Below are 13,350 nucleotides of genomic sequence, written 5' to 3'. Positions count from 1 at the left end.
TTCAGGCTAAATGAAGTGCAGGCAAATTATTATTTTAATACAATATCCATGTGTGTGTGTCTATATATATATATATATAATTTATTGTATGAAAAGGTAATTTATAACTCCAGGGTAAAATTATAATCTTTTCAATGATATAGAAAAAAATAACATATTCTTAGACTTGAAGGAAAGACACATTGAATGATAAAATGTTCGTGGAGGGAGACGATAGTACTTGGTTTTCCTGATTGCTGTTTTTCAAGCGACGGTGATTAGGCTAACCTACATGATTGATCGTAGTTGGCCGGTTTGTTTTTTATTTTTTAAAAAAAATTAAGATTATGCAAGCGTTTTTTATTAAAAAAAATTGATAATTAATTTTAGCTGATTTAATAAACTCATGTGATTTTGATAGTATATATAAAAAATAATAAATAAATAAATTATTTAAATTCATCAAAATTAAAAAAAAATCTATAATAAAATAATTTAAAAGCTTAAATATCAATAAATTTATTGTCAATAAGCAAAATTAAAACAAATTAAATTTTAAAAAATAAATAATATCCTGGTTGACATGGATTAATTAACCATGAAACCCTGAATATTAAATTGAGATAATCTTGTAAAAAAATTAATTAAATATAAATTAAATATTAAAAAATAAAATTAAAAAAACAAAAACAAATACAATAAAAAATATAAAAATAAAAATAAGGGTCAATACATGTTAATATTTAAAACACGTTAGCTGCAACAGCTTAATAAAAAAGATGCAATGAAGAATCTAAAAATAAAAATAAGGATCGATATATATTAATATTTTAAATATGTTATTTAGTTTGGTTGTAAGCTTAGTAGTAATTTAATAAAAAACAAACCTCAAAAAAATAAAATAAAAATCTCAATCACAAAATATTAAGTGATAATATTTGAAAACAAATACGATAATAAAAAGGAGCAAAAAAATAACAAAAGAAAGTACCTAAAATTTGCAAAAAAATAACAAAAGAAAGTGTATAAAATTTAACACTAAAATAAAACAAAATAAAATGTTGAATAAGACTGGTAATAAATACTCACAATTTAGATTTATACTCGTACCTTACCTGTTACTTGCTTGTTAAAAAATTTAAATATTTATAGATTGTGAATTAGATTTTAGTATTTATGTGATTATTAAATCATTTAACTATTATTTATTATTCAATAAAAGATATATATATATATATATATGTATATATATATCAAGTGTATGTGTGAAATTATAAATATTACACACTCACACACACGTATGTTAATATATGTTTTTTATGTCAATGTTATAAATGTTCGACTAATATATTTACATAATATAAATATAAATTTTATGTTGAGTTCAAGTAAGTTTGGAATTGGTTTTGATAACATTCATGTCATATTCATTGTTAATTAAGCAAAATAATCATAAAAAATATTCAATTAAGCAAAATAATCATAAAAAATATTCACTGGTTCGCGTTAGTATCCGTTAAATTTATATTAAATTGTCATACTTAACATTTACATTAAAAATAAAATTGTTTATTCCAATATATATCCATTATTTTACTATTATTTATTATTAAATACAAAATTTATTGATATCTGAATTTGAAGTGTGCTTCTTTTATTTACACACAAGTTAAATTATTAAACTATAAAATTATAAATATTACACATATATACGTGTTTGATGTTAATATCAAAATATATATACATATTATATTTTTTTTTGAAAAATAAATGTTCTACAAATGATATATTTTTACAATGTAAATATATATATATTTTTTAGGTTCAAGCGAGTTTCAAGTATATTTTGATAATATTCATACCCTATTAATTACTCGTCGTATAAGGTGAGCATAAAAAACACTTATCTATTCGAGTCAAGTCGGAATAATATTTATTAGGTTTATATTAATATGTTATTTTTAATATCGAGAGATAAAATTAAAAATAAAATAAATAATAATCAAAATAATAAAAATTAAATTTAAAATTAAATCAAATCAAATTAAATGATGAATGATAAGAAAAAAACCCATAAAAGATAATATATACATGAAATGAAAACATTAAGGATCAATTTGTTTTAAAAAATAAATGAAACGAAACTTATCTATTTTTTAAAAAAAAATAAAAGAGAAAACAAGGGAGAAAAGAGTTATTCTTTGTTTTTATAGGGCTTGTTTAGAAGTATAGTTACAATTGCTTTTTCAAATAGTTTTTCGTGCTAAAATACATATTGATAATTTTTTTTATTTTTTAAAAATTATTTTTGATATCAGCACATCAAAATAATTTAAAAACACTACAAATATATTAATTTAAAATTAATAAAAAATAAAAAAATTAATTTTTTTTTAAATACTTATAAAATACAAAAACAAACCGTTGATAATAACTTTAAAAAGTGGATTTGACAATTGAAAAAGCTCGCCAACATCATCCAAAAAGCTTAATTTCCTCGGCTTTATTGGCACGTGCATTGTTGTACCAGTAACCCTTTTTTTTTATTATGTAATATATTTTATATATTTCAAAAGATCTAGATGCTCAAAACTCTAATGGTTAATTATAGAAAATCCAATTTATAATGATGACAGCACCGTGGGACTTCAGTTCAAGACAAACAAAAATGCAGGGGTAATTTGTAATTATACTATTCAAAAAGAGAGAGAAAAACAAAAAGTTCTTTGCCCTCGAGTTATTGTTTTTGTTTTAAAAGGTAGATCAATAATTCTAGTTTGCAATAAAAATGCAAAGTGACCAATTTACCCCCACACAAATCAGTAATGCCAATCGAACCCTGTAAAAAGACCATTTCCCCTTAAAATATCAACCATTTCCCCGTGATTATAGAGGGCAAAAATGTCAATGCATTATACAGACTTAGCTTTTTTATACCCCCTAGGTTAAAAAGTCTTGGTTTTAAGGTTTGCAAGGGACATGATTATTTGATTTTTTAATAACCTTAATTTATTTTTTATTCATAGTTTTAGGCGTGGAAGGCCACGTGTTTGAATTAAACTCGTCAAAGTTTGGTGGATTGTGATTTTAGGTAAACTGATCTGAATAGCAATTTGATTGTATTTGTTTCTTTAGATCATATTAGCTATCTTACTTGTATTTTACTATCAAATAATTTCTTTAACAAAAACATATTTAAAACTTCATTATTAAATAATTTCTCTAACAAAAAAAATATTTAAGTTTTTCCAATGTAATTTTTAACATAAAAAATTATGATTATAAATTGAAACCTTTTGCTTATCTTCAGTTAATAAATTAAAAATTATTTATGCCAATAAATCTAAATAAAAAAATTATTAACAATAATAAAATATTAAAATAAAAATATCAAAAAATAGATACAAATCAAGATATTTAATATTGAATCACGGTCATAAACTTAGTTATATTTAATAACTTTTTTATTAGAATTAAACTTTTATTCAGTCAAAAGATAATATAAATAGATATACATATAAAAATGATTGAATAAAATCAAATGAAAAAATCATTATACAGTGTTGTACATGTTTAAAAAAATCATTTTATATAAAAATCATTTAAAAACTAAATAATATTTAATTAAAGATTAAATTTAAAAATTGAAAGATAGATATGGATATAAATATTTGATCCTGAAATATAAGTTATAGACTCGATTTTATTTAATAAATTTGTTTATCTAAACCAATGTTTTATTTAATAAAATGATAATAAAAAAGATATTAGGAGCAAAGAGCCTAAGAGGCTGAATAAAAATAAAATAAAAAAATAAATTGAGCTATAAAGAAAGAATGCCTTATAATTTTTTTTTAAAAATTGAGATCTTATCTAAACTAAATAAAAACCAAATCATATTATATTAGAAAATATCAAATAAAAAATTTAATATAAATTTAATATCAAATAATAAATTTAAAAGAAAAAATATAGAATTAATGGATGAAAAAACTCAGTGTATTTAGATTTAAAAAAAGTACAGGTGCGTGGGTCATTTAACCCAACCCTATGTACACAGGTTGAGTTTTGTTTTTTTTCAGGGGAAGATTTTTTTGAGAAAAAATAAGCAGAACCAATTTCAGGCAATTAGAGGATCACTAGAAATTCAAACCATAATTTTTTTTATGCCAAAATACTTAATTTTCAACCATTTTTTTTATACAAAACACCTAAAAAACATTGTGTATAAAATATCAAAGCTCACCTGAACAGGTTCACATGCAGGTAAGAAATCTTCACCGGCGGCGGTTACATCTAGCTCCAGTTCAATTGGTGCGTTTATGAGCAAAATGAAATCAATTGAATGTAGAAAAATTAACATGATACCAGAAGTCCAGTATCTTCAAAATATCCGATTTACTGGCATTTGGGCCTCGCAAAGAGAAGGAAGCAACTTCAGGTGAGCAGAATCCGTAAATTAGGCTTCACTCTTCAAAATGTTAGCTGCAGGTTTCCTGTAAAAGCAGGAGGATTGAACTCTTTGAAGGAAATAAATGCAAAACCCTAATAGACTGGATTCTGCTCGGTGACAAAAAAAACATATTCTGCTTGGTGATTTCATTGTATTTTTATATTTTAAATTGTTTTGATAGGCTGATGCTGAAAATAATTTTTTAAAAATAAAAAAATATATATTTTAATGCATTTTATTATAAAAATACTTTCAAAAATATTCACAATCATGTTTATCAGCAATATATCGGTGTTTTTTTTCCTCACAGAAATATGTTTTATCAGTTTTTTTCTTTGACAAATGACATTTCTGAGTTCAGAAGTCTCTTTCTGATGCTTCTCATAATGAATAGAATTACTATGTAACGAGAAAAATAGAGTCTGGCATAGCAACGCTTTGATTCCAGATCTTGAATCATTTCAAAACCAGCGCAAGAGTACGCCAGGTATCCACTGTTCATCATGCATCGAGCAAGAAACCGAAGGCCCTGACGATCTGGAATGAAAGCATCCTGAGCGTAGCTGCCTGCTTGCCTGCCACGCTCTGGTGGACAGGATCTATCATGTCTCCATTACCTTATTTCTTAGCACACAACTCCTTGTTTTTCAGAATCATGCTACGCGTAAGGGTGAGCCAAAATACGTTTTTGGCAGTCATGGAAACGAGGCTGGGCCTGAATTTCTGTGTTGTTTCCCCTTCCCAGTACGTTTCTGGAGCTATTGTCGGTCACTATCCTCATTCAAGAACACACACGTGGAGCGTCAAGATTTTGAGCTCCATTTTTACTGTTAGTATATTGTCTACTAACAAGAAAAAGAAAAATACACTTATTTATTAAACATATTTAAACTTTTCTCTCTCTCTAATTTAAGCTGAATAAATTAAATTTTTTATCTATATATCTTATATTTAAGTGAAATCAAATAATATATCTTCGAGTATAGTAAATAATTCCTTGTTTAATTAACCAGGCCAGGCGACTACAATTCATGCTAGTTAGATAAAAATTCATATTATGCATCCTCTAACCAACGAAAACCCTACAATATATTTGAGATGTATAAACTATATATTAATTCTTTTTTTTTAAGTAGGCAGCTTTTACCATTATTAAAATGGAAATAGAAAATGGAAGACTTGTTTTACTATGGAAAAAAATAGAAATAGAGAGAGAAGTAGAGAGATGTTTATTTACGGTAGGTATAAAAGATGATTCATTACTTTTATTTATGACCAAATTCACTCGAAATTCGCATAGCTTTAAAATTACAAAAGAGGAAGCACCACTCCATTTTGATTAACCGGAAAAATTTTTAAATTATTTTTTAAATATTTTTTAATTAAAAATATATTAAAATATATAACAGATTAATTTTTTTTTAAATACTCTGTAACTCAATTCTAAAATATATAGCACTTTAAGAATGTTTTAGGGTTTGATTATGATTGGTTTTTAAAGTTTTTTTAAAATATATTAAAATATTAAATAAATTATTATAAATTAAAATAATTTTAAAATTTAATTACAAAAAAGGGGTTGAAAATCAATCACAAGTAAGGAGTAACCCTTACATTCTTGTCGAAGTTAGGTAAACGAGAAAAACCGAAACGCTCGTTCTTTGCTTTGACTCCATTAATAAGAATCGTAGGTGGGATATATCTCTCTTCAAGACATCCACTTGGTCCTTTTCTCACTCAAACATGTTCACTGCTCAAATCCTGGTACACTTCTTGTCTTGTCCAAATCTTGACGTCTTTTTTTTTCCTGTTTTATTTTTACAATTTAAATGATTTGATCTCGCTATATATCTTTGTTGTAGGGGAAATGACAAGAATGAATTGATCATTTATTCTTCTAATCTTCTTGTTAGTGTTAAGATGGAGTTTTATCCTCTTTCGAATCTTTATCTTCAAAGACCAATTTGGTTCTTGATTTCTTTAGTATTCTTGCTGCTGCTGCTAAATGGTAGAGTAGTGTTATCTGATCCCAACTACTTAATTGGGCTTGGAAGCTATGACATCACTGGACCAGCTGCTGATGTTAACATGATGGGTTATGCTGACACGGAACAGATTGCTTCTGGGATTCACTTCAGGTTGCGAGCTCGTTCTTTTATTGTGGCTCAGCCCCAAGGGAACCGTGTTGTGTTTGTTAATCTTGATGCTTGTATGGCCTCTCAACTTGTCACTATTAAAGTTATTGAGAGGTTGAAGGCAAGGTAGTTCTTATTTCTGCTTTTAAATTATGATCGTTTGAGCTATGTTTTGATGTTATTAAACTTAAAAGTTAGTGTCTTTTTGTTTATATTGCAGGTATGGTGACCTCTACACTGAAAAAAATGTTGCTATTAGTGGCATTCATACTCATGCTGGTCCCGGGGGTTATCTTCAGTATGTTGTGTATATTGTGACATCTCTTGGATTTGTGCGTCAATCATTCGATGCGCTTGTTGATGGCATTGAGAAATGCATAATTCAAGCTCATGAAAATCTCCAACCTGGATCGATTTTTGTGAATAAGGGTGAGGGAACGTGTATGGTTATGAATTTGCGAATGGGTGAAAACAAACTGTCATTTAAAATGCCAGAAAAGCTCTTGCTCGGCCTTTGGCTTTTGGCTTTTGCTAATGGGTGATTTGTGTAATGCCCTTTGTTTTACGTAGATTGTATCACCCAGTAGTTTTACAAGTTTCCATTTCGGTGTTGGAAATTTATTGTTTAGATGCTTATTTCTATCTCAATGGTCGTCTTTCATAGAGATTGTTTTTGGGAACGATCTAACAAATCTTTGACTTTCAATTTTGTGTCATTCTGGTAAAATGACAACCTTCTGTATTTGAAGAGCTTATTCTTCATCAGATGCCATTTTAGCCTGTGCTAAACTCTTAATCAATAACCGGATTGAACCTGGATCCCTCTACTTCTTCTTGTTTTCTCTGTAGTTGTACCATGTGCTATGTTGCACCCATGATTGTATGGTCTCTTTGCAAATGCTGTTATTGCATCCTTTCATTTTTTTGGCAAGGGCCATGGCGGTGGTCATATTGCTGAATATAATCTTAGAGAGGTTTTGTCTTCTTACGTACAGGAGAGATCTTAGATGCCGGTGTAAATCGCAGCCCCAGTGCATATCTTAATAATCCTGCTGAAGAGCGCAGCAAATACAAGTATGATGTTGACAAAGAAATGACCCTTTTGAAGTTTGTAGACGCTAAGTGGGGTCCAGTAGGTAGCTTCAATTGGTTTGCAACCCATGGAACTTCTATGAGTCGCACAAACTCGTTGATAAGTGGGGATAACAAGGGGGCAGCAGCACGATTTATGGAAGACTGGTTTCGGCACAGTGGTATTGGAAACTTGTATTCTGATGAAGGTGTAGCTGATGGAATCCCTCGAAGAGTCTCGAATATTATCCCAGACTTGCATGATAATCGTAAGTTTCTCTTCTTTTTTGTTTTAAGTCAAGGTAGAGTAATTTATGAAAAAATAATTAACAACCTATTTGGTTTATGGCTTCAGACAAGCACTTTATTTTACCTGCTAGAGTTTTTGGTCTTCAAATAAACAGTTCCACAATTCTCTTCCATGTGGGTTTTACTCAACATCTTCAGCACAAGCCTGTGTGTTGACTCTAGACACTGCAAAAATGTGGAGGCTTATGGACTTTAGAATTGTATAGTTCAGTGTAATGATATTATCTTTAAGGCCTAAAATAATCAGATTAAAATATACAATAAAACAAATATGATTGATGGAAAGCCATTATACTATTGCAGTTTATTAGATTCTGGCACTAATGTGGTTCTTATTTTCCTCCTTATTTTGGAAAAAAATTAATAACAACATTTTGGGCTTCCAGTCAGTTAATTAACCTTAGCACCAGCTCAGTGCTTGCTGGATGTCTGAATTTCTGCCTTGTGATCAGGTGAAGATGATATTGAAAATAAATCAATGCTTTATACAAAATCAAAATCAAAATAAGTGATAACAGTGGATCACTTGAAGTATTTCAAATACTTACAAATATAGAATATGCAAGTTGGATCTGATACCTTATAACCAGATCCAGCATGCTGTTAAGTTGCAGTCTCAACAGGGAATATGAAGGACCTGAGAACTGAAGCATAGCACCAAATGTTCCACTTTTTGTTCCCTAGGTTGGAATAATAGAACAAGGATAAATAGCTTCTTCCATTTACTTTTGATGGTGTATTGCAGACCATATGCTACTGGAGCTTGCAGCGTCCTTCCAGTCTCCTTCTGGCCGACCTGCAACAAAGATTCTTAGTGTTGCAAGGCGTGTCAGGGGTGCTCTCAGGCAGGCTGACAAACCTGGATTTGTGTCTGCATTTTGCCAATCAAACTGTGGTGATGTTAGCCCCAATGTGCTTGGAGCTTTCTGTACAGACACTGGACTACCTTGTGATTTCAATCACAGTACCTGTGGTGGGAAGAATGAGTTGTGCTATGGCCGAGGGCCAGGGTACCAAATCTTGTGCTATCCAATGCTTTTGATAATAAAATACATGCCTTTTGAGTTGTTGGAATGCTAATGCTAATTTGTGTTTTGAACCTAACCTGGCAGTTACCCTGATGAATTTGAAAGTACCCGTATCATTGGAGAGAGGCAACTCAAAAAAGCTGTGGATCTTTTCAACACAGCATCTGAGAAATTAAATGGAATGATTGATCATCGCCACTCTTTTGTAGACTTCTCCCAGCTGGAAGTGACACTTCCTAAACAGGGAGGAGGTTCTGACGTAGTAAAAACATGTCCTGCTGCAATGGGTTTTGCATTTGCTGCAGGAACAACAGATGGACCTGGAGCTTTTGATTTCAAGCAAGGAGATGATGAGGTGACCTATGGTTGCTATATTTATGTCTTAAATTATCATATTCTGTCTTGATATTCAGAGACTGCCCTTTTCTCCTGATTGTTGTCTGTTGTCATGTTTTATCAGGGAAATGCCTTCTGGAGACTGGTGCGCAACTTAATAAAAACACCAGGAAAGGAACAAGTTGATTGTCAGCATCCAAAGCCTATCTTGCTTGATACTGGTGAAATGAAGAAACCATATGATTGGGCGGTGAGTTACTTGTTTGTACATCTGATGCTAGTAGAATGTGGCTGTTTACAAAAGTTTCTAAGCAAGTTGACACCCCTAAAGTTCACCATTAAAAACTCAAGTAACTTTGATGTCTGGATCGGGTAATAGTATTGATTAACAGTAACTAGCTTCAGTTCTAGTCCTAATTTATTTCGTAATTTTTTTTTGGAATTAAATGGCCAGGCGTTAATTTATGTGCAGACCTGTAGATTGAGTGTTCAAATCCTGTCTTTCTCACATCAAACAACTTAAAACTGGGATTGGGTAAAGTTAACTGTATGGCCTGTCAATTAGCAATAATGTATTGGGTAAAGTTTCCTTGATTCTGAACACATAACTGCAACTCCGTCCATCATTTATTCAACATTCCTTTTTTCTTTCACGATTTGAAGTTTTCTAAAGGTGTCTTCTGGCATGGCATGCCTGCCTCTTTTGTCTGTAACTATTTTTCTACTTCTAGGAATGCTAATGTATGTACGCTGTGAAATAGTAAAAAAAAAAAAAATTTTTTATCTTGTGTTTGGTATTCCTATTAGGGAAACTATTATCATGCAGATGATTTTTGGAACCACTGTTGCTTTACTACTGACCATCTTTTTCTTTCATGGACATGCAGCCCTCTATCCTTCCAATCCAGATTCTCCGTGTAGGGCAGCTAGTCATCCTCAGTGTACCTGGAGGTACCTTTCATTGCTTCTTTCCTTTATTTTCCCGTAAGGTAAATGCTTTCGTTAGCAGTATCATGTTTTATGATCAAACTAAGCTCTGAAGTTGAATTGATGAGAAACTACTGATATTTTATAGCCATAGATTATAGAACATGCTAAGATTGGACCTTTTGTCTTTTACCAAATGATGGTGATGAGCACACTGCTAAGGTTGTTACTCAGGCTGGGATGGAGGATGTGTTGTCAACCTGAGTACGGTCCAACTTTCTGTCATTAAATAGCCTGGTCCAGCTCAAATGAACTTATTTGTGTAAAACTGTAAATGGACATGTTGCATGGTGGGTTGAACTTCCATTATGCAAAAAATACCCCTGGAATATACATAACTAAATTTTGCTTCAGGCTGGTCAAGCTTCATGTTGTGTTGGGACCAGCGTCAAGCAGGAAAACTTCGTACTGCAGCCTGTGCCATATCTTTTTTCCCCACTTTCATTGCATTTCAATCACTGTACCTTTTGTTCCTAATAAAACTATTGTGGCATTAAACATGCCAGGAGTCATTCTTTCTTTGTTTTGATTTGGAGTGCTATTTAACTGGTTGATGATAACTTCTTGTTGAATTTACTTTCCAAGCACCTTTGTACATTGTTTCCTTGATTAACTGCTTCAACCTATGATTTTATGAGCTCAAGAATTTTCTTCTTGATTATTTCAAACAGAATTTACAACCATGGCTGGGAGGCGTCTTAGAGATGCTGTCAAGACAGTGCTCATGAGTGGTGGGAATAAAAAATTTAACAGTAATGTTCACGTTGTTATAGCAGGATTGACTAACACCTATTCACAGTACGTGACCACCATTGAAGAGTATGAAATGCAGAGATATGAGGTAAGTGAATAGTTTAATGACAGATGCATGAATAAGTTAATCACACAGTACGTGAATAGTTTTCTTTCTTAGGAAAAAGTTGACCGTGATGTGTAGTTTTGGTGTTAAGAGAACTATATACTAGCCAGGTTGACACGCACGGGCAGTTGGTTCATAGCAAAAATAGGTTGCCATCTGGTTCTAAATTGGAAGCTGCCTGAGACTTTCAAGCATCATCCTTATGATTGGAGTTAAATGATCTCAGTACCCATTATTCCATACCATATCACTATGAATTATCAAAGGGAAACCTGCAAGATTAAATTGAAAGTCATGGGCTTTGTTTTAGGAATTCTGTGATGTTTCATTTTTTACCTTTATAATCGCTTGTTCATGATATGAATCAAAAAAGAAATCTTTATTGGTTTATCTCCTATTTGTTATGAAGAGAATGAATCTTCTTATCGAAAGATCAGATAAAAAGGGGTTTGAATCTCCTGCCGGAATGATTTTGAATGTGGTCAATACCATGAAGAATAAAGAGATACAGTCTATACTCAAATAAAAATAGATGTTCTCATAAGGAAGCCATCGAAGGCTTTCCATCCTTGCATTTATCTGTATAATTTTATATTGTGCTTTACAATTCCTTCTTGTTTTTAGTAAACAAATAGAGAACATTTATTTAGATTATGACTTCTAAACGATATTATTCTCAGGGTGCCTCCACGCTCTTTGGGCCACACACTCTCAGTGCCTACATTCAGGAGTTCAAGAAGCTTGCAGCTGCTCTTATCAGTGGCCAGTCGGTCGAGCCTGGTCCACAACCCCCTGACCTTCTTGATAAACAAATAAGCTTAGTTACACCAGTTGTAATGGATGCAACCCCACCTGGTGTGCATTTCGGTGATTGCAGCTCTGATGTACACCTGAACTCCACTTTCAAAAGAGGAGATAAAGTCACAGTAGTTTTCTGGTCAGCTTGCCCAAGGAATGACCTGATGACAGAAGGTACCTTTTCCCTTGTGGAGATCCTCCAAGGAAAGGACAGCTGGTTCCCAGCATATGACGATGATGATTTCTGCCTTCGCTTCAAGTGGTCGAGACCTTCAAAACTGAGTACTCGTAGTCATGCAACCATGGAATGGAGGATCCCGCAATCTGCCAATCCTGGTGTCTATAGAATGAGACATTTTGGAGCTGCAAAGAGCCTTTTTGGCTCTATTCGCCATTTCACCGGTTCATCAAGTGCTTTTGTAGTGACATGAAAAACATACCGTGCTTGTACATTTACGTACTTTACTTGTGTGCTTGTATTCATTTTTTTTACGTATGATACTTGCACGAGGGATAGCTAGCATGTGCAGCTCCTGCTGAACTTTTGAATTCCTGTTTTTGTAATGCCTGGAGAAAAAGACATGGTTTGCCACGAATCCTTTCTTAAGCTGGTGATCGAGTAAATTTATTATTTTGATCATGCTTCAATTACCACTCATCCTATGGCTTTAAATAAATAAATACAAAAAAATAACCATGGATCCAATTAAAATATTTTACCCTGAAAATATGACTGTATTAAAACTAAAAATATGATAGTTTTTTGTTGTTATTTTGGAATAAAAAACCCATTTCAAAATTCTCTCTAAAATATATTTATTTATGTCTTTTTTAAATAAATATAAACTAGAGCGAAAAGAAATCGTTCTGTATTTGTTGTTGTCGAGTGCAGGTCGTTTATCAACTATGAATAAACCATTTATCAGCAGCTTGCTAAGTAGGAGACAACTCGTTCCATGAGATGAAAGCCTCGACAGATCTCTGCACTAACCGACACGTCGTTTCGTAATTTCCGTTTTGAATCTCGGAAAGTAGAGTGAAAAAGGAGAACCCGAAGTAGCCACTGTGTTGAGTTACATAAGCCCTTTTACCAGAGTGAAGAATCAGTCATCCCTAATTACTAATTTTATTGGAAATTGAATTGCAGATTTCTTCTAATTTTCCAATCTCAGCTGCTGTGCAGGAAGGCTCCAATCTCTCTCTCTAGTTGTAAACTACAGGAATTGAGAAAGCAAAAAGAAGAATCGAGGAGGAGAAATGTCGGTGCAGGAATACCTAGATAAGCACATGCTCTCTCGTAAAATCGAAGACGCCGTCAATGCGGCCGTCAGGGCCAAAACTCCCGATCCTGTTCTCTTCATAGTAAATCTCTCGCATTTTCTTTTTCTCTTTCCC

General features: G+C 31.8%; 2 protein-coding genes across 3 annotated transcripts in view; both read left to right on the top strand.

Moving 5' to 3' along the window:
* The first annotated feature begins 6,047 nt into the window (after nucleotides 1-6,047).
* Nucleotides 6,048-12,586, top strand: LOC105131093 (neutral ceramidase-like). Its single transcript, XM_011033890.1, has 10 exons — nucleotides 6,048-6,196; nucleotides 6,295-6,693; nucleotides 6,788-6,996; nucleotides 7,563-7,907; nucleotides 8,693-8,957; nucleotides 9,060-9,330; nucleotides 9,436-9,561; nucleotides 10,199-10,262; nucleotides 10,970-11,139; nucleotides 11,838-12,586. The coding sequence occupies exons 2-10, from the start codon at nucleotides 6,353-6,355 to the stop codon at nucleotides 12,384-12,386; spliced, it is 2,340 nt and encodes a 779-aa protein (XP_011032192.1). The 5' UTR covers nucleotides 6,048-6,196; nucleotides 6,295-6,352; the 3' UTR covers nucleotides 12,387-12,586.
* A 290-nt stretch (nucleotides 12,587-12,876) lies between these two features.
* The window catches only part of LOC105131092 (cytosolic enolase 3-like), a 6,367-nt gene continuing 5,893 nt past the window's right edge, over nucleotides 12,877-13,350 (top strand). Inside the window, exon 1 of one of the 2 annotated variants that reach the window (XM_011033888.1) lies at nucleotides 12,877-13,317. In XM_011033888.1, the coding sequence (XP_011032190.1) occupies nucleotides 13,213-13,317 (105 nt within the window). In that variant the 5' untranslated portion in view covers nucleotides 12,877-13,212. The remainder of the gene's footprint in view (nucleotides 13,318-13,350) is intronic. The other variant, XM_011033889.1, reaches the window with a different exon arrangement.

Source organism: Populus euphratica, unplaced genomic scaffold (assembly GCF_000495115.2).
Source record: "Populus euphratica unplaced genomic scaffold, PopEup_1.0 scaffold76.1, whole genome shotgun sequence".
Lineage (NCBI taxonomy): Eukaryota > Viridiplantae > Streptophyta > Magnoliopsida > Malpighiales > Salicaceae > Populus > Populus euphratica.
Note: the sequence above shows the minus strand (reverse complement) of the source record. Positions and strands in the feature narration are given on the sequence as shown.